General features: G+C 32.3%; 1 protein-coding gene across 1 annotated transcript in view; it reads right to left on the minus strand.

Moving 5' to 3' along the window:
• Window positions 1–6,382: 6,382 nt before the first annotated feature.
• LOC134727177 (RYamide receptor-like) overlaps window positions 6,383–18,492 on the minus strand; it is a 54,343-nt gene continuing 42,233 nt past the window's right edge. Inside the window, exons 2-3 of the mRNA XM_063591556.1 lie at window positions 11,007–11,765; window positions 6,383–6,935 (exon numbers count right to left, since the gene is read on the minus strand). Coding sequence (XP_063447626.1) covers window positions 6,588–6,935; window positions 11,007–11,750 — 1,092 coding nt within the window. The 5' untranslated portion in view covers window positions 11,751–11,765 and the 3' untranslated portion in view covers window positions 6,383–6,587. The remainder of the gene's footprint in view (window positions 6,936–11,006; window positions 11,766–18,492) is intronic.

The following is an 18,492-nucleotide window of genomic DNA, read 5'->3' on the forward strand; positions in this document are numbered from 1 at the left end:
GTTCTTAGTGATAAGGATGTTATTATCCAAGCATAAAAACATAGCCGTATTTGACACAACCTTTTTCAACTTTTGATCTTCAGTGCTGTACAACTTTGTACTTTTTTCACTTTCGAACTTTTATATCTGGGCGTCACTGGTGAGTCTTGTGTGGACGAGGCGCGTTTTTGGCGTATTGAATTTTAAACCTGATGCATTTTGTTATAGATCTACTAATCATGTGTTTCTTTGTCTAATACGTTCTCCTATTTATTTGTATTGTAGTCCTGTAATATTATTTTGTCATTTCAATGTTATATTTAACATTGCCATTAAAGTGCGAGGTTTGACATGCCACAAAATCAGGTTCAACCCACCATTTTTATCTTTAAAAATGTCCTGGGCCAAGTCAGGAAAAATGGCCATTGTTATATTATAGTTCTTCTCTGTGTGTGTAACATTTTAATGTTGTGTTTCCGTTGTGTCGTTTGTTTTCTCGTATATTTAAGTGAATTCACATTACTATAAGACGTGTCACGGTACTTTTCTATCCCAAGTTCATGTATTTGGTTTTGATGTTATATTTGTTATTCGCATCAGATTTTGTCTAATGCTTTGTCCGTTTCTTTGAGTGTTACATTTTAATGTTGTGTCGTTGTTCTCTTATATTTAATGCGTTTTCCTCAGCTTTAGTTTGTTACCCCAATTTTGCTATTTGTCCGAAGATTTACGAGTTTGAACAGCGGTATACTACTGTTGGCTTTATTCAAACTTCCATATCAAATTTTTGTTTTATAGTATTCTAGCACACCATAGATAAAATATACCTGGGAGACGTTTAGAATGCATTAGTCAATAACATAGCAAAAAAAGTTCGTGGTCATTGAAAAGAAAAAATGAAATTAGTACAGAGACGTGCCAAAAGTATTCGGTCACATTGGCGTCTTGTTCATGTTGTTAAAGATGACTGACTTTTAAATGGCCTTGCCCCACGTCTTTCACTTCACTGCATGTACTAATATTTTAGCGTTGTGCATCACATGGGCTACCGTCTTGTGACGTTTGATGTCGTCTGCCATTATAATTTAAAAACAAGTACAATAACAAGTTGGGTAGAAAAGGTCAGGAACTGTCAACTGATGTCAAAAACGTGATTGTGGATTGTTCCAGAAAGGGGTTTCTCGTCAGAAAATTTCTGACATACTTAAAATTCCCAGGTCAGCAGTTATTGACATGTATGGAAATTGTTAGGCACAGGTTCTGTGGAGAATATACAAAGAAGTGGCCGACCATTATTTGTAAAACTTCGCGACTAACGCAAGCTAGAACGCATTGTAAAGACAAGTCGGAGGAGTTATTTGTGTGACATGACAAACCAGGTTTAATGAAGAAAGTTGTGTTCCCGTGTCTAAATATACCATTCAACACCATTTACATAAACATGGGTATCACAGGTGTTAATAAGAAAAAAAATTGTTATCAGGGAAGTCAATTGGAAAAAGAGACTTGCGTGGTGTTTGCGTATGAGACGAAGGGTGGAGACCGGACCTTGTTCAACCCAGGACATCACAAACAAAATATCAAGTCATGATTTATAGTTGTATTGGCTGGAATGGCGTAGGTTCACTTACTACTGTAGCAGGCAATATAAATTAATGCTGCTAAATATCAAGAAATACTTGATGAACATCTATTGTGGCCAGTGTTAGCAATGCATTTTCCAGGAGGAAATTATCTTTTCCAGGATGACAATGCCACTGTCTATCGTGCACAGTTCACCCAAGAGTTTATAGCTCGGAGGGAATAAACGGTATGAGCTTGCCTGTACAGGATATTAAATGTATTGAAGCTCAAAGGATATTTAACCAAGTATTAAAGTTAAATTTTTATTGTTGTATGTCATTGGTTGGATTATTTACAGCACAATCATGAACTTTGCAACTTTCGTTTTGAAACATAAACACGCCGCCATTGTGACCGAATACGTTTTGTACGTCTCTGTATATGACACTGTCTTACAATGAAGAGGTTTATCTTGAAATACAACCAGGTTTATCCCTCCATTTCTACATCAGAAATGCTGTACCAGTTGTCTTACAATCGTATGATGTGTGTGAGCTTTTGATTTTTTCATTTCACATTCTGATTTGAATATACTAGAGTTCAGTATTTTGGAGTTTTCATACTTTTTATACCTCGGAAGTTACATTATATTTTTCACAATTCATTCTTTACGAAATTTCAATAATCTAAAACCACATTCCAAGACTTGCACATTCAGATGTCTATAAATGATGTCTTTGTTTTTTATTATTTTTTTTTTATAAAGTTCTTGCATCTCATTATATCTTATGAGATTTGAGATTCATGGATTTATTAATATTTAAAGAGATGTGGTATGATTGGCAATTCGACAATTATCAACTTAATATAACATACGTTCAAATCACTTTACTAACAAACGAAATATGACAGACATGAACAACGGCAACTACTGGACTACTCCTGACTTATTACTGGCACATACAATGTAAAGAATGTGGTCGGGTAAACATATAATAATGAACGGTTTTTTTTAGCGTATAAACCCCCTCCATTATTAACCTGGGGCAGTGATGTAACTAACAGTGCTCCATATTAAGGACAAGCTATAACAATAACTTGCAATTGGCTTTTCTAAAAAGATAGGTACTTCTGAAGCAAGAGGACCTGTCACATATATACTCATTGTCATATAAATTTTTTAAAATGCACTTCTGGTCACTTCGCCTCTGATTGTGTTTTTAGGGGTAACACGACAGGTGTCATACGTAGAACAGGATCTGCTAAAAATTATTAGCACTATACGTGTAGCATACTCAAAACCACAAACACATGATTGCATTTGCTCTAATCTCTTTTTTTTAAATGTGCATTAAAATTTGCCACTGGACGTTAGGCAAGATGCAATCGTTCAATTAAACTTTCATTCAAAAAGAAGTTATAAACAGCGATGATATATTGTGTAGGTTAATAAATTGCCCTTTCAATAAAATCGATAAATAGTATGTACTATGTGAACAGTCATTACAGTATATTTTCTTAGAAATGAGGGACGAATTACCAAATGGACAGTCAAACTCATAAATCTAAAACAAACTGACAACGCCATGGCTAAAAATGAAAAAAAAACAGAAAAACAATTGTACACATGCCACAACATAAAAAACTAAAGAATAAACAACACGAACCCCACCAAAAACCATATAGAAAGATACATGTGCATTGTGTAGACATCAAACGAATATGATAATGAAGTTTATTACATAAAAGTTGTCTGAAGCATGTAAATTTGCTTCAGCTGCGTTCGTATCTTATGTGATTATTTGTTTATTTTTAACGAAAACTGTTTGATAAATCATGTGCAATCGCAACATATGTATCAGTAGCACATGCATACTATAATGTTGGAAGACAATCTGATACGTAATTAAGACTGAGTAATTGTCATATAATGATTATAATATACTTTGAACCCCAAATCCTTTGGGTTGAGACATTTGTAAAACAAATAAAAGTACAGTACTATGAGTTTGTTAACACGCAGATGTCAATCAAGAATTGGGGACCTTCACTTGGTGAATGTATGGAAATGGCTCTTATATTGTGCAGTCACACTGGTGGTTTAGGTATTACTTTTTAACAATTGTCTACACCTACAGTTGAGCACGACTTCGACAGGTAAGATGTGAGGTGTCGTCTCAAAAATAAAAAGTGAACATAATACTATTCATCATTATTGGATGTATTGCTTGAAATTAATTTGATTGGCAATGATACAATTTTCTACCGTTGTCCAAAAAACATGGAATTTTTTTTTAAATTTAGAATAAAGACGATTAACTTTAAAAAAGAAGAGAAACAAATCGATCTCTGATCGTCTTAAAGGGAATCACTTATGAAAACGAAGAACAAAATGTTACATAATTAACTAAACAGTTAATATAGTTTTATTGACCAAATCAACATTATCAAATCTAGAAAAGGGATATAGTTTGCCTCCAATGAGTTGATTATCGGCATTTATTTTTTTATATTATCGTCTTTTGTCTATAATGACGACACTCAAACGATTAACTGCAATTGGCTTTATCCTACAATAATTGAATATCAAATTTTAATGGTCAGCTAGTACTTTAAAGGGGCATCAATTATGAAATTCATGTTCACAGATAGATTTGACCAAAAATCTAATATTTGATTTATCACATACAAAACGTCTCAGTAAAAATGAAAGGAAACAAGACAACTAAAGACTAAGCAACACGAACCCCAACAAACACTTGGGGTGATCTCAGGTGCTCCGGAAGGGTAGGCGTATTCTGCTCCAAATGTGGATATTATTTTTTCTTAACTCATGATTGCATCTGCACGTGTATTAGTATAAAAAGCATTAAAGTTACATTCGTCCATTAAAATCAGGCTAAAAATACAAGCTTTTAAGCACTTCATTGAAGTTTGTTTTTTTCATTTGAATGTTGAATGAAGCCTGAATGAATATTTGAGCTACTATACTTTTATTTTTGTGTAGCTATTTACAGCAAAACAGTTGACAAAAAGTAAAAATCACAAAAAAACTGAACTCCGAGGAAAATTCAAAACGGACAGTCCATAATCAAAAAACAAATTAAAAAGCTCAAACACATCGAACGAATGAATGAAAACTGTCATATTCCTGACTTTGTACTGGAATTTTCTTATGCAGAAAACGGTGACTTGAACCTGGTTTTAAAGCTAAGAAAAAATCTGAATTGTGTGACAGTCGCATCAAATTCCATTATATTGACAACAAAATTGTCTGGCACTGTGTTTATTATTTAACAGGTTAACAACATAAGTAAAAGAGGGACAGTCAAACTCATAAATTGAAAATAAACTGACAACGCCTGGCTAAAATTGACAGAAGACAATCAAACAATAGAACACATGGCACAACATAGAAAACTAAAGAATAAGCAACACGAACCCCAACAAAAAATAGTTTGATCTCAGGTGTTCCTGAAGGGTTAGCCGAAACTGCTCCACATGTAGCACCCGTCGTGTTGCTTATGTTATAAAATCCGGTAAATAGTCTTATTCGGAAGGTCACATTCATCATATCCGATATCATTTGTGAAACATTATTCCATAACGGGCAACCAACTCGTGATAGCGTCCTTTAAATGTACGCAGGGATGATTTCAACTTCACCATTTAGAACTCTTGGTTTAATAGCTTTTTTGTGAGCAGCATTCCTCTCTCAAGAAAATCATGATAGGAAATGCAAGCACTGGAATATCGTATCAATTGGGGCATATATACCCCTTATGCAGGTGCTGCTGGAATGTTGCTACTTAGAAATGGAGGGTCACAATTGGAAAGCTGAAATCATCTCAGATAATTTACAGATTATGTTATTGCTTTTACAACCTGCAATATAAAATTGTGATCTGTCAGCTACCATAAAACAATTGGGTCTTTGGGTAGAATTATTTTTAATGCAAATGCAAGTGAACAAAACACACTTAAGTTTAAGCTGTAAAACTACTGCATCTCTTTTCTTTAGTGTTGTTTCTTATTAATTATTTATAAATGTTGATGTAAATGTTTTTTGGGTTTTTGAGTCTTACTTTACTCCTTGGTTTTGATTGCTATTGACTTCCTACCAAAGGTTAGTTTAGGGGCCTGGTGAGTTATTTTCGTTCTTTGTGATCAGCGCATTTTCGCTATCATTATCCGTTCTCATATAGATTTTTATATATATATATATTCGTGATCCGTGATCATGGAAATTTATTTTCTGTGAATCGTAATCGACAAATAATCAACTCGTTGATCATGATAGGACCGCCCCATCAGACCCCTCTTAGTTGTTATCTGGACTCACAGGCTTTCTTCGCAAGAAAGTGGCACTTAGTGCTGAATGTGGCGTTAAAACAGCAATCCATAAATCATTCAATCTCACAATGTAACGGTTATCTACCCAATAACCCCCTACAGATTGCCAGCAACCTTTATATCAGAACTTAACTAATGAGTTTATTGTAAATGGTCTGGTTCTTGCATATATGGACATTAATCCAGACTATTATAAAGGATCATATCAAAACAGTACATTATATATGTTTTAATTTACCATTGTTTTAAAATCCTAAGTTGTATTCTTGAAATCTAGCAATATCTTCTCGTAACAATTTAACTAAATGTCACCGTTCTGTACATTTTAACAACAATAAAAGCTAAATCTACATTTACAGTTGCAAACATGTCAGATATGGTCTGCATTAATCTGAATAAATATAGCTATTGAAAGCGTTTTCAAAATATTAATTTTGACCAAAACGCCTAGCTTTCATGGTGTTGAAATTTACAAATTGACCCTGCATGTGTTTACCTAGCCACGAAGCTATATCTTAGAATCACTGGTAAAAGCGTGTTCGTATTAATTTATACAGTCACTTTTTCGGAGTATGAAGTTTATGAACTACGAACGACTGGTGCATTTAAACCACAATATGTGATAAGATAGATTGACATATCACTGTCTAAAAGCACTAAATGAAATTTGGAATACCAAATATTAACAATATTCACACAGAATTAGATCCTGATTGCGATCCCGAATGGCCATTTCTAGTGCTCAATGTCATTGTCATCGTATGTTCTTCAAGAAGAGAGTTTGTTCTTCTAGCTTTCTTGCAACAACATGTCGCAAATATTTTATAAAATCCTCGACGAAATGTTTTATTCATCCAGACATATACAAACGGGTTGTAACAGGCATGACTCATCGCAAGCCAGAATGAGGTATTCCATATCAGTTTTGTGTATTCCTGCTCGTAAAGCCTAGGATCATAGTCTCCTACTAATGTTACAATATGAATCGGTAGCCAACACATTCCATAAACAAGTACCACAATTATCATCATCTTTACCATCTGTAATTATAAATATTGATATACATTATAAATTCATCATGATTCCAAACTTACATTATCTATGTACTTTGAGTACATGTTGCTCATTAAAGTTTGAATTACCAATACTTTAGACGATCGATATAATCTTCAACATATGAAACTTATTGTCTATCCTTAAAAACAAGTTATTGTTTAATTTAAGTTTACATGTTCTAGGAGATATTTGAGGGACATTTGACTATGCGTCATTATATTCGTGAAGAATTAATGTTCATTGGTAAATGTTTATCATGAATTTAACAAAACACATATTTTGAGTCTTGCATATTGATTTTGTCGATATAACGAAATTTTAATCCACGAAACATGTCTAACATAGATACAGGAAGATGTGGTATGAGTGCCAATGAGACAATTCTCCCTCCAAGTAACAATTTATAAAAGTAAACCATTATAGGTCAAGGTATGGCCTTCAAAACGGAGCCTTACATGCTTACTTGAGTCTATTAACGGAAGAACTCGTAACAGACCTAATCAACAACTGTGTCCCTAAAATCATGCGGAAGTTCATTGATATTCGACTCCACAAGAACACTACAAACAACTGAAATGTTTAGGAATATCCATATGACGAAGTTATGATGAGGTATGGTTTGAACTTTTTTTTTCTCTGGAAATAAGAAATTAAGTAACATTCTTTCAAAATAGTTAATTTTATTGATATGCAAGTACGATGAAATACTCTGAATACTTTTTAAGCAGACATTTTAATGTTGAAATAACTAAGGTCTTATTGGTGTCATAAACTTGTTAAATTTGACAAATTTGTTTAAATATACAATTTTACTCATTGTTTTTGCAACATAAGATAATAACCAAGGGGTCTTAAACAAAAATATAGTTTAGCATGATAAACATCGTTGTTAGAAGATATGCTATATACAGCAACAACAATGTTTCACATAAATTATGTTGATATATTATTTGGGTGTGTATGGCTATCTTTGATATATTAATGACAATTAAAAAACTGGAGCTTTCTTGCAAGTTTTTGCAATTGCGCATCAAGTTCAAATAGTTTAAAGCTCAAGGAGCTACTATTTGATTTTTATTGGGGGTAGGAGCTGCTGGGTGTAGGTTCTACGATGAACAATGTTGTCCTGTATTGTTTATTCAGTTGTAATCTGGTCCTGCATTCTTATTTTCACTTCAATCGGTTCTGCCTTTTTTTATTAGTTTATCCTGACTTTCGTTTTAAATTAATTGTTATTTGCAAAGTGTCTCATCCTTTCTTTTTTTTAAGTCAAACGTCCTGTTCTGCCTTTTTTCTTCAAATTTCACCCTAGCCTCCCCCTCCTTAAAAACAAATGGTAACTCCCTTACAGATGAAGGATGTTATTTTTTACATTTAGTTTTGCTTTTATAAATGTTAAAACAACCTGACTCAATTGAACACTTCATATTCCGACCTTTTGTTACTTTTACAACATCTGTATTGACCTTCTTAGTACATGACAGATCAAAAGAATTAGCTTATTAGGCCAAATTCTATTTGAAAATCAATGCAGAATATTATTACATAAATTTTGTGTTATAGGTATTATGCAAACGAGAGGCGAAAGATACCAGAGGGGCATTCAATCTCATTAATCAAAAATATAAGCCGACAATGACATAGAGAAAAAAAGACATAGTCAAACAATTGTACACAAAACACAAAATAGAAAAATAAAGACTAAATAACATGAACCCCACCAAAAACCGGTGGTAATTTATTAATAGTACTGATTGAGGTTTGTAAATAATTTAATATACAAGACACGCGTTGACGCCCAGATCAAAATACTTTTTTATAAAGCCAAACAAGTACAAAGTTCAAGAGCATTGAGGCCCCAAAAGTTGTGTCCAATACGGTTAAGGTAATCTATTCTTGTAACTGATAACTATTCACATATTCGTACTTAGTGGCAGGATGCATGTTTCTATATTTCATTGATAATATGATTTCTCAGCATGTTGTTAAATGACAAGAGTATTAGGATAATGTCTCATAAAAGTGTTTGTATTCAATTTTCATGAACGTATAAAACCCATATTTAAAAAAAAGATGTCATTTCATTTCCTAAGAAAAATACACAATTCATCTGTCAAAACATTGTTAATGTAGAGTCTATGGTATGCCTGTTATATTAAACCAGGATGTTTTCTTTTAAATTATCTAACTATTTTAGCTAATAATTTGCGATCTGATAGACGGTCAGATATCAATAAAAAAAGAAAATAGAAAAAACCTTTGTTGTGTAAAAATCTGTAATCTTTAGTCACGAAAATTCATTGGAAACGGTCTTTAATCATACGTGTTTTGATTGAGTTAAGTCTGCCAATTGATATTTTATCGTGTGTTTTTCTATGTTGTGATGTTATGCTATTGTTTCAGAAAAAGGGAGAAGGTTTGGATCCATTAAAACGTTTAATCCCGCTGCAAATGTTTGCACCTGTCCTAAGTCAGGAATCTGATGTACAGTAGTTGTCGTTTGTTTATGTAATATATACGTGTTTCTCGTTTTGTTTATATAGATTAGACCGTTGGTTTTCCCGTTTGAATGGTTTAACACTAGTAATTTTGGGGCCCATTATAGCTTGTTGTTCGGTGTGAACCAAGGCTCCGGGTTGAAGGCCGTACTTTAACCTATAATGGTTTACTTTTTAAATTGTTATTTGGATGGAGAGTTGTCTCATTGGCACTCAGACCACATCTTCCTATATCTATTTATAACAGAATTACTTTTTACGTGTTTATCACATAATGACTATGCATAAATTTGAGGCAACAGTAGTTTACCGATGTTCAAATTAAGTACGGTGACCTATAGTTGTTAATTTTGTGTCATTTTGGTATCTTGTGGAGAGTTGTCTCATTGGCAATCAGTTGTTGATTAGGTTTGTTACGAGTTCTTCCGTTTATAGATACAAAATAAAGGAAAATACAATAGGAACGAGACAAGGTGCGTCGGTAGAAAGCCTCTGATGCATGCATGCATCTTTCAATATACAAATCCACACCAGTCAAAATGTCCCAATTGGGAATAAGACACAATGTAATGTCCAGATCAGACGGTTATTCTGGTAACTAAATACTGCGATCACATGTCGCTAGTTAGTTGAAAACCAATAGGTGATTCGTTTAGGTGATCATTGTAAATTTGGAATCGTCATTTTTGTTATGGATTTTAGTATGCAATGGTTCATTTTACTTTATTCATAGTATTTGTTTTCCTTCACACGCTTATATTTATTACATGTATGACCTTGCAGGTAATTTGCATCTTCTATTTCTATTTGTATAGTAACGGTAATTGAGATGATAATGTCGCTCTTTCAAATGAAGACTTGAAAAAGTGTGTTTTGCGTAGAAATATTGAAAGATTTGATAATATTGCAAAATCTTCAATGTTATGATTTAACATGGAATATTGCACTTGTTAACTTATCTAATACTTTTTTCTATGCATGTTGAATTGACGTTTGTTTTTTGTTGCACTTCAGTGTTCTGTTGGTTCGTAGTTTTCCTCTTGCAGTTGATGTGTTTCTCTCAGTTTAAGTTTGTAACCTGAATTTGTTTTCTCCAAATCGATTTATGACTTTTGAACAGCGGACATGTATTAATGTTGCCTTAGTTTATTCAACTTTGGCCTAAGATCACAGTAGTCTTTTTCGGTTATGGACTTATTATGAAGTACTGGATCTTTATTCTGTCGCTACGTAATTCATCGGTAAAGCTCGACTTAAAACAGTTTCACAGCAATTGAATACAATTTCTTTTCCTTAAAATTTGTATAACAGATAAAATGTGTACGAAAATATATAGAATTTAGCTTACTCTGACTGTTTTTTTAGTTGAAGAGAATGTGTTTGAGCGTTTTATTTTGTTTAATAGCTACTGTAGAACCACGATTATGCAAACATGACTAATTAAAAATATCCTTGGTGGTTTCTCGTTACTGCTTAATTTGATTATTGCAAATTATGATTACAACGTGCATAAAAAACCAACTCAGAAATGGTTATAGCCGGTTATAAATTCTTTACCTTTCTCTTTGAATTCGCTAATCGTTCATCTCTCATCGGGACAGCTTCACCTGGTGTTTTCTTTATCCATATAATGTAACCTATTCTACTATAGGTACAAGCTAGAGCCATTAGAGGAATAAAATACTGAAGCAGCAAGATAACCAGACTATATACAGATCTGTTCATATCTCCTGTAAAAACCTCAATACACTGGCCCTTAGGACATTGATCGGTGTCATTTGAATATAAAATTTTAGATGTTATGGCAGTCGGTAAAGGCACAGCGGCAGACATAATCCATACACATATCAGTACTAATACCACACCTTTGTTAGTTATTTTTGGTCGTAGCGGATGTAAAATAGCTATGTATCTGTCAATACTCATTGCTAGCATTGTCAACGCACTAGAAAATACAGCAACAACTTGAATGTAAGTTCCCAGTGGGCAGGTGAATGATCCGAACGGCCAATAATGAAATATCAGATTTGCCATAATTGTTATAGGCAACATTAATGCTTTGATGATATCGCTAAAGGCAAGATTTAATAGAAATAAATTGGTAACACTGCGCATTCTGTGATCATTAATTATAAGGTAGCACACAACGCCATTTCCAAATATAGCCACAATTAGAACAACACTGTACATAATGAGAAGAAAGCTCTCCCACGGACCGATCTCAGATATACAAACATCGTCTATATCAATTACAGGAAAAGATTTGTCTGTGCTGTTCTCCATGGTGTGATGTTCTATCATTACAGTACTTTTATCCTGAAGAAATACAAATAATTTGCAGTTAGTATGAAATTAATCTGTGATGAATATTATGAAGTACATTTCTTTTTACGTACATAATTTACATTGAACAAGGAAACGTTGTCATTTTATTGCAATCTGTTGTCAGTTGATATGCATGATTGGTCTTTCAATAGTAAGTAAACAATTGTATAAAAAATTAACTCATGTAAATATATGTTTGAACAAATATTTTGCTATAGACATGCAGGTAAATATGCCGTTGACATGGCATTATGGCATTGGAATGTTTGCCTGTAAACACGAACTCGAGTACAATACACCTATACTAAACGTTTTCTAGTAGAAAAAAAGTGCACCGTTCGTACATTAAAGCCCTGTAGACTATCGTAGTATAACCGTATATATTAAAAACATGTGGTGGCTGTTAAACCATAAATTTATCTGATTAATTTTTTTTAAATGTTTTGAAACCGACACATTTTTGTTTTACCCCCTCTTCGGTGTTTTATTCAATTTCGGGCTTTCAAATTCTTTGTCTTCGAGCATTACTAAAGAGCCATTAATTGTCGTATTGTGCATCTGGTGCAATAAAATTGGTACTGTGTGTGTTATTAAAACTGCAGGAATGTATCATTCAACAATGTTTAGTACGAAAACATTCACCTGCCCGTTCAGCACATTAAATATTCATCAATATTAGTGCATTCAGTTGATAAATATGCTTTTGTTTTATTGATAAATTATATACATATACATATTCTGTATATTAGTTAAATGAATTCGAATTACAATTGATATCGCAAATTAATCACGTTATAACATATACATGGTAATTTTCGTAAAAATTATCGACACGCGGATTATTTTCTGAAACATAATCTGACCAGTCACTAAATTGTTGGTTTTTTTTAATTACCAACATACAGTATTAAAACTGGTTTAAAACTATATTGATGCTTCATAGAGGCAAAAGTGTCACTGTTGTTCAAAATTCATGAATCGATTGAGAGAAAACAAATCCGGGTTATAAACTAAAACCGAGAGAAACACATCACCTATAACAGGAAACAACGAAACAACAGAAACTGAAGTTCAACAAAAACAAACAACAACGCAACTTACATGTAAACGAACTATGACATAAAAACTGCCATATTCTTGACTTGGTAAAGGACATTTTAAGATAAAAAAAAAATGGTGGGTCCAAGCTGGTTTTGTAGTAAGCCAAACCTCCCGCTTAATGGCAATGTTGGAAATACCACTAAAATGACAACATTTAATAAAATTCAATATTGCCTCCGTGGTTATTTATTGAGACATGAATGTAAAAAGACAATTACAGTTTCATGTATATACATTAAAATTAAAGATAGAAAGAAAGCCTGAGAAAAACGTCGAAACTTGTCAAATTGATGAACAGTTACAATCCAAAGATAGACATGTTTTTCAACAGACTGTCGGCATTCCATTAGGAACCAATTGTGTCCCTCTTCTTGCCGACTTGTTTTATTATAATGAGGCATACTTCATACGGGAACTTCTTAGGAAGAAAGTTAAGAAACTGGCAAAATCCTTTGACTTTACTTTCCGCTATATAGATTACTGTCTCTCTGGTATCTTTCGCCCCTCTTTCAACTATTATATTTAACTAATGCAAGCAAAATAAGACTTATAGTGAAAAAAAACAATGGTGTCTTAATCAGCTGATAAAACCTGGTGAATGTTTTTCGTCCATCTATATTTTCGGTTCTTTGTATAAATATATTCCACTGTTGTTCAAATATGTTAAAAAGGTCCCTTTAGAATGAATCTTTAACGAATATTTCAAATCCTCAGTCCTGAAAACAAATCGCTGTTTGCCGTCGATATTGAAATGACAAACTTGAAACACAAATAAAAGATCTTGGAAAAATCTTTCCGATTGCAAAAAAATAAAATAAAAATTGGGCTTTCTAGATCAATTTAATTTACTTGTTCTTGTGCATATTCCATTAAACTGTCATGAAAACCATTTAAAATAACTGAATAATCTATACTATACAATATTAAAAACATGTAAATTAAACGACTCAAGTCCTACAAAGACCATCTTGTAGGGAAATGCCGTCAAAGGTACAATATGTTATTTTTTCAGAATTGATATAATGTCACTTATATAACTCGACTTAAAAGTCGGTTAAACAAAGCAAACATTATGAAATTATTCTTTTCATTTACATGTAATACAGCTGTCGGTGTCAGCCCCATTAAGCTATACAATGTAGACAACAGAAACTATCAAGACATGTAAGGAAAAATAAATTACTTAAAATAAGTAGTTAAAGCAAAAGCAAAAAGAAACGCCGTCGGAAAAAAGAAAAGATTGTTGCCGCTAAGTGAAACTTTTTTTTTGAACAATTTTATGGAACAAATTTCATGAATTCTTATATAATTTCTTATTGATTGTTTTACAGATGACGGAGGGAATTTTAACAAGGCCAAAGCAAATTTATATTATTTGTCTCATTTCCGAATTAATCTTCTGTGCACAGCTTGCTATTGACGAAACGGCTTATAGATATAAGAAGATGTGATATAAGTGCCAATGAGACAACTCTCTATACAATAAACTCAACATAGATATCAGGACTAAATATTGTATATACGCCTGACGCGCGCTTCGTCTACAAAAGACTCATCAGTGACGCTCGAATACAAAAAAGTTAACAAGGCCAAATAAAGTACGAAGTTAAAGAGCATTGAGGACCATGCAAAAGTCACAATTTGCAAAAGTAAACCATTATAGGTCAAAGTACGGTTTTGAACACGGAGCCGTGGCTAATACTGAACAGCAAGATATAAGGTAGCAATAAACAGTTAGGAAAAAATAATAAAATGTGCCCTTATGAATTTAAACATTCCCTTTTCATTGCTTTCTTGCAATATCAAGCTTACTGTTTGTGTCATATATGGGCATATGTATGTAATCAGAATCTTCCATAGATTTTATTTCCAGTATATAAAATGGTAAAATATTATTTCTTTTTGGTGTATCCATGGCAACAATCTGCATTTAATTGTTATAAAATATTGCAAAAGGGGGGGGGGGGAAGATGTCACATATTTCCCCAAAATTTGTCTAAAAGTAAAATTTCAATCGCTTGAAGTAATACCTTTTCTGAAACTGTGTACATATATCATTCAGCAAATCCAATGAAAATCGTCTCATATTTTTGTAAAATTGGGTCAAAAACTTCGTGTAGAAAAAGAGTGTTTGTAAACAGTAAATTAATTTCTGGACCGACGGCCGGTCTAGCTATGAAAATACGGACTGTCAAACAGAAAACAGCCCATAAAACATGTAAAAAAATCATCTTGATGCTCTTATAAACCATCTTTGAAGCCTAAATTAGCACTCATCTGTCTAAAAATGAATTTTATTACACAATAACTTTCCTATTTGAAAAATACACAGGGGCCATAATGCGAAACTAAACTCCTAACTGTGTATTGCTACCTAAAGGGTCCCCAAATGAACTCAAACCGGACACCCAACGATTTAATCTATAAAAACGAATAATGAGGGGGAAAAACCATTGTGAACAACATCAACAACCACTGAACATCAGGTTCCTGACTTGTAAATGAAAAAAAAAACCATCAACAGACAACAATTTCGTCTCACCTACATGTTAAAATTGTATCAAAATTTTGATAAAGAAATTATAATATAAATCTTATCAAGTGTGCATTATTAGAAATATATAGATTATGTAACATTATCTACAACTTCGAAGAGTTTATACTAAACTTTGCTTAAGTGAAATTTTTTTTTTTATCATTAACATGCATTCACAAATTGATAGCTCTTAAACACGAAGATGTCGATCAAACATCAACGAAAGTAGGAACAGCTTTGTTGTCAAACTGAAGAAAACGAAACACATACAGTAGCCATCATCAGCACAGTTGCCCTTATTCATTTTGCTTTATAACCTGAGAATTAGTGAGATTTTTTATTCATTATATGCCTTTATTTTGCAAAATTATTCTTTCGTTTAATCTTTATATACAATTGATAATAATGCGGATTCTGAACGTTAATCTATGAGCTATCAACAATTATATATGTATGTGTAACAAGCACATATTCATACCAATTTATAAAATATCATAAGCACAAGTAACATCAACAGAACATCGCGACACTAATTGTAACAGCAATTGATGCAAAGTAATTGTAGAGTCATAGTTCAGAGAAAATCCAAAAAGTAAATATTTGTTAAACACTGATACTAGTAAAAGTTCCATCATGTTTTTATTTCTTTCTATGGATAATCATTATCGATATCGTTTCCTACATCGTATTGTTAAGAGTTCCTGCTTATGACCAATCTATGTAGGCTTTGTTAGCTCTGTCAATACCAATCAATGGCTGCCACTACCATGACTGATCTGGTTGATCATCTTTTGTGTATTTGTATTGTATATAATAAACTTACACTTTTCAATCGCGTATTTGGGACACATTCGAGTAGGTCATTGATTTTTTTACTGTCAGTAAATATGTCAAAAAAGAAAATGAGATTTGAAAAATTATTAGGATTGAGATAACTTAATTAAATCGACTTGTGGATACCAGTTCAATTTCATGTTTAAATATACAATTGTAATAAACCAACAAAAGTGTTAATATTAATTTCGTATCGGAAGTTTTAATCAAATTACATGGTTGTTTTTGTAATTTGTTGTATAAAAACCATTTGAAACATGCGGACACGAGAAAGAGTTACTTTAGAATGCCATTAATGTAGGGTGAACAATTCATTGAAGTACAAATGATTTAGGATGGACAATAGAAACAGTAATGAATTGCTTTATATCCGCCAAATATAATAAAGACAAATTCTTAATCGTGTTAAAAGTTTACAATACTTAAATGCATTGGACATTTCTACTTGTAGTACTGAGAAACTAATAAACAACAAAACAGATTGTTAGACGCCTACATCGAAATGACTGCTATCAAAATCATTCATTAAGGGTTTACTTGAAAGGATTTTGAGATAAACAGTCCCACCTTCATTTAAGCTAACTGGATGATGTTATAGCTAAATAAAGAAATTGTATGGTCTCATATGTATTTCATCTTTTTATTATTACTATCTTACTTCAAACTTCCACTTATTTCTAAGCTTATATGAACTTTTGTATTGTATAAACAGAATTTTATTGTATAAACGCTTTGAATCTTTTACTATCGAATCAACGATGATTTTGTTTTGATCATTTCCTAAGTGCAGAAATCTCAGACTGACTTCAGACTTTGACAAACACACATTTTGCTTTGAAATATTTATTATTACCTCTCTACGATATTTATTATAATTTAGTTCTAAACCCATAAATTCAAATTCCAGGGAAGGCAATTATGATATACAACAAATTTGTAAAATTTTGCTTTTTTGTATACGAACCTTGATTTGTTTTACTTATTCAGCAAAATCAACTTAGTGTTTATGCAGTTTCAGCTTCTCTAACTTACACATAAGACTTATAGTGTAAAAACAATGGTGTCTCAATCAGCTGATACATGTAGAACCTGGTGTATGTTTTCAGTAACAACAAGAAGTCTATATTATAAAGTATTGTATAGTGATGTTTATATACCTATCTGTTTGATGTGCTATTATTACGATAATATCTCTTTAAGAATTTCATACCAATTCTTGAATGTGATGAGACCGTTAGAATTTTGCCTTGGTTTACATCTAGATGTTACATGTTGCCAAACTACTTGCATAACATATGTAAACACTTATCGATTTCAATACATATATATTCATGCGTGATAGACCTACGTATGTATCAGGGATATGTTTTAAGAACGTTCACATTGAAAAGGGGAAAATTGAGAATTGTAATGTTTTTTTTTACATTTTTACGATAAATTGACGGAATCGTGACACTTTTTATGTTTTCTTGTGTATCATATACGAAACACATTCAGAGCATTAATCGTGTCTTGTTAAAAACAATTTAAAAAATAATCTATCATGTCGCATTTTTGTTCAACCCGAGAAACCTTGTCAACGAAGTAGTTTTTAATTTGATTCTTTGTAAAATCCTCTTATTATTGCAATCTTTGAAATCTCATTTGAATTAATAGGCTATTTGTTTTCTGTGGAAATTACATCTTTCTTCTGATTTATTGTGAGAAGTCGATATCCGTATTTACTTTGTGAAATATATATCTTCCTAAAAATCTCCATTTTTCAGTGTAGGTTTTCACCCTTAACAGCAAATACAGAAGACTTTTTATATGGACTACTTTTTTCAATCTCCATACTTATCTTTTTAATTAAATGTCTTTCTTTATATTCTAATAACGACATAAAGGTTTCTGTAATGGCCACTTAAAGGTTTTCAGGGTTGCATTAATGACGATTTGATGTTATCTGAATTATTTTATCAAACGAGTGATTAAGCATCGCACATTCATAAAAGAAGCAAAATAAAAACTCATCCATGTGATGTCATTTTGACGTCTATTGAATATATATATATATATAACATCACGCATGCCTGCAGACGACATTTATATTAGTGTAATGATTTGTTGTCTGAATGTGAATGTTTTTCGATTTAAAGAAATATTGGATGTAGTTATTTTTTTATAGTATTGCTTAAATCACATTAATAGATGTTTAGAGCCCAAAATATCACCGCGCTTTTGTTATTGGATAAAACATGATGTCTT

This window comes from Mytilus trossulus, chromosome 7 (assembly GCF_036588685.1).
Source record: "Mytilus trossulus isolate FHL-02 chromosome 7, PNRI_Mtr1.1.1.hap1, whole genome shotgun sequence".
Classification (NCBI taxonomy): domain Eukaryota; kingdom Metazoa; phylum Mollusca; class Bivalvia; order Mytilida; family Mytilidae; genus Mytilus; species Mytilus trossulus.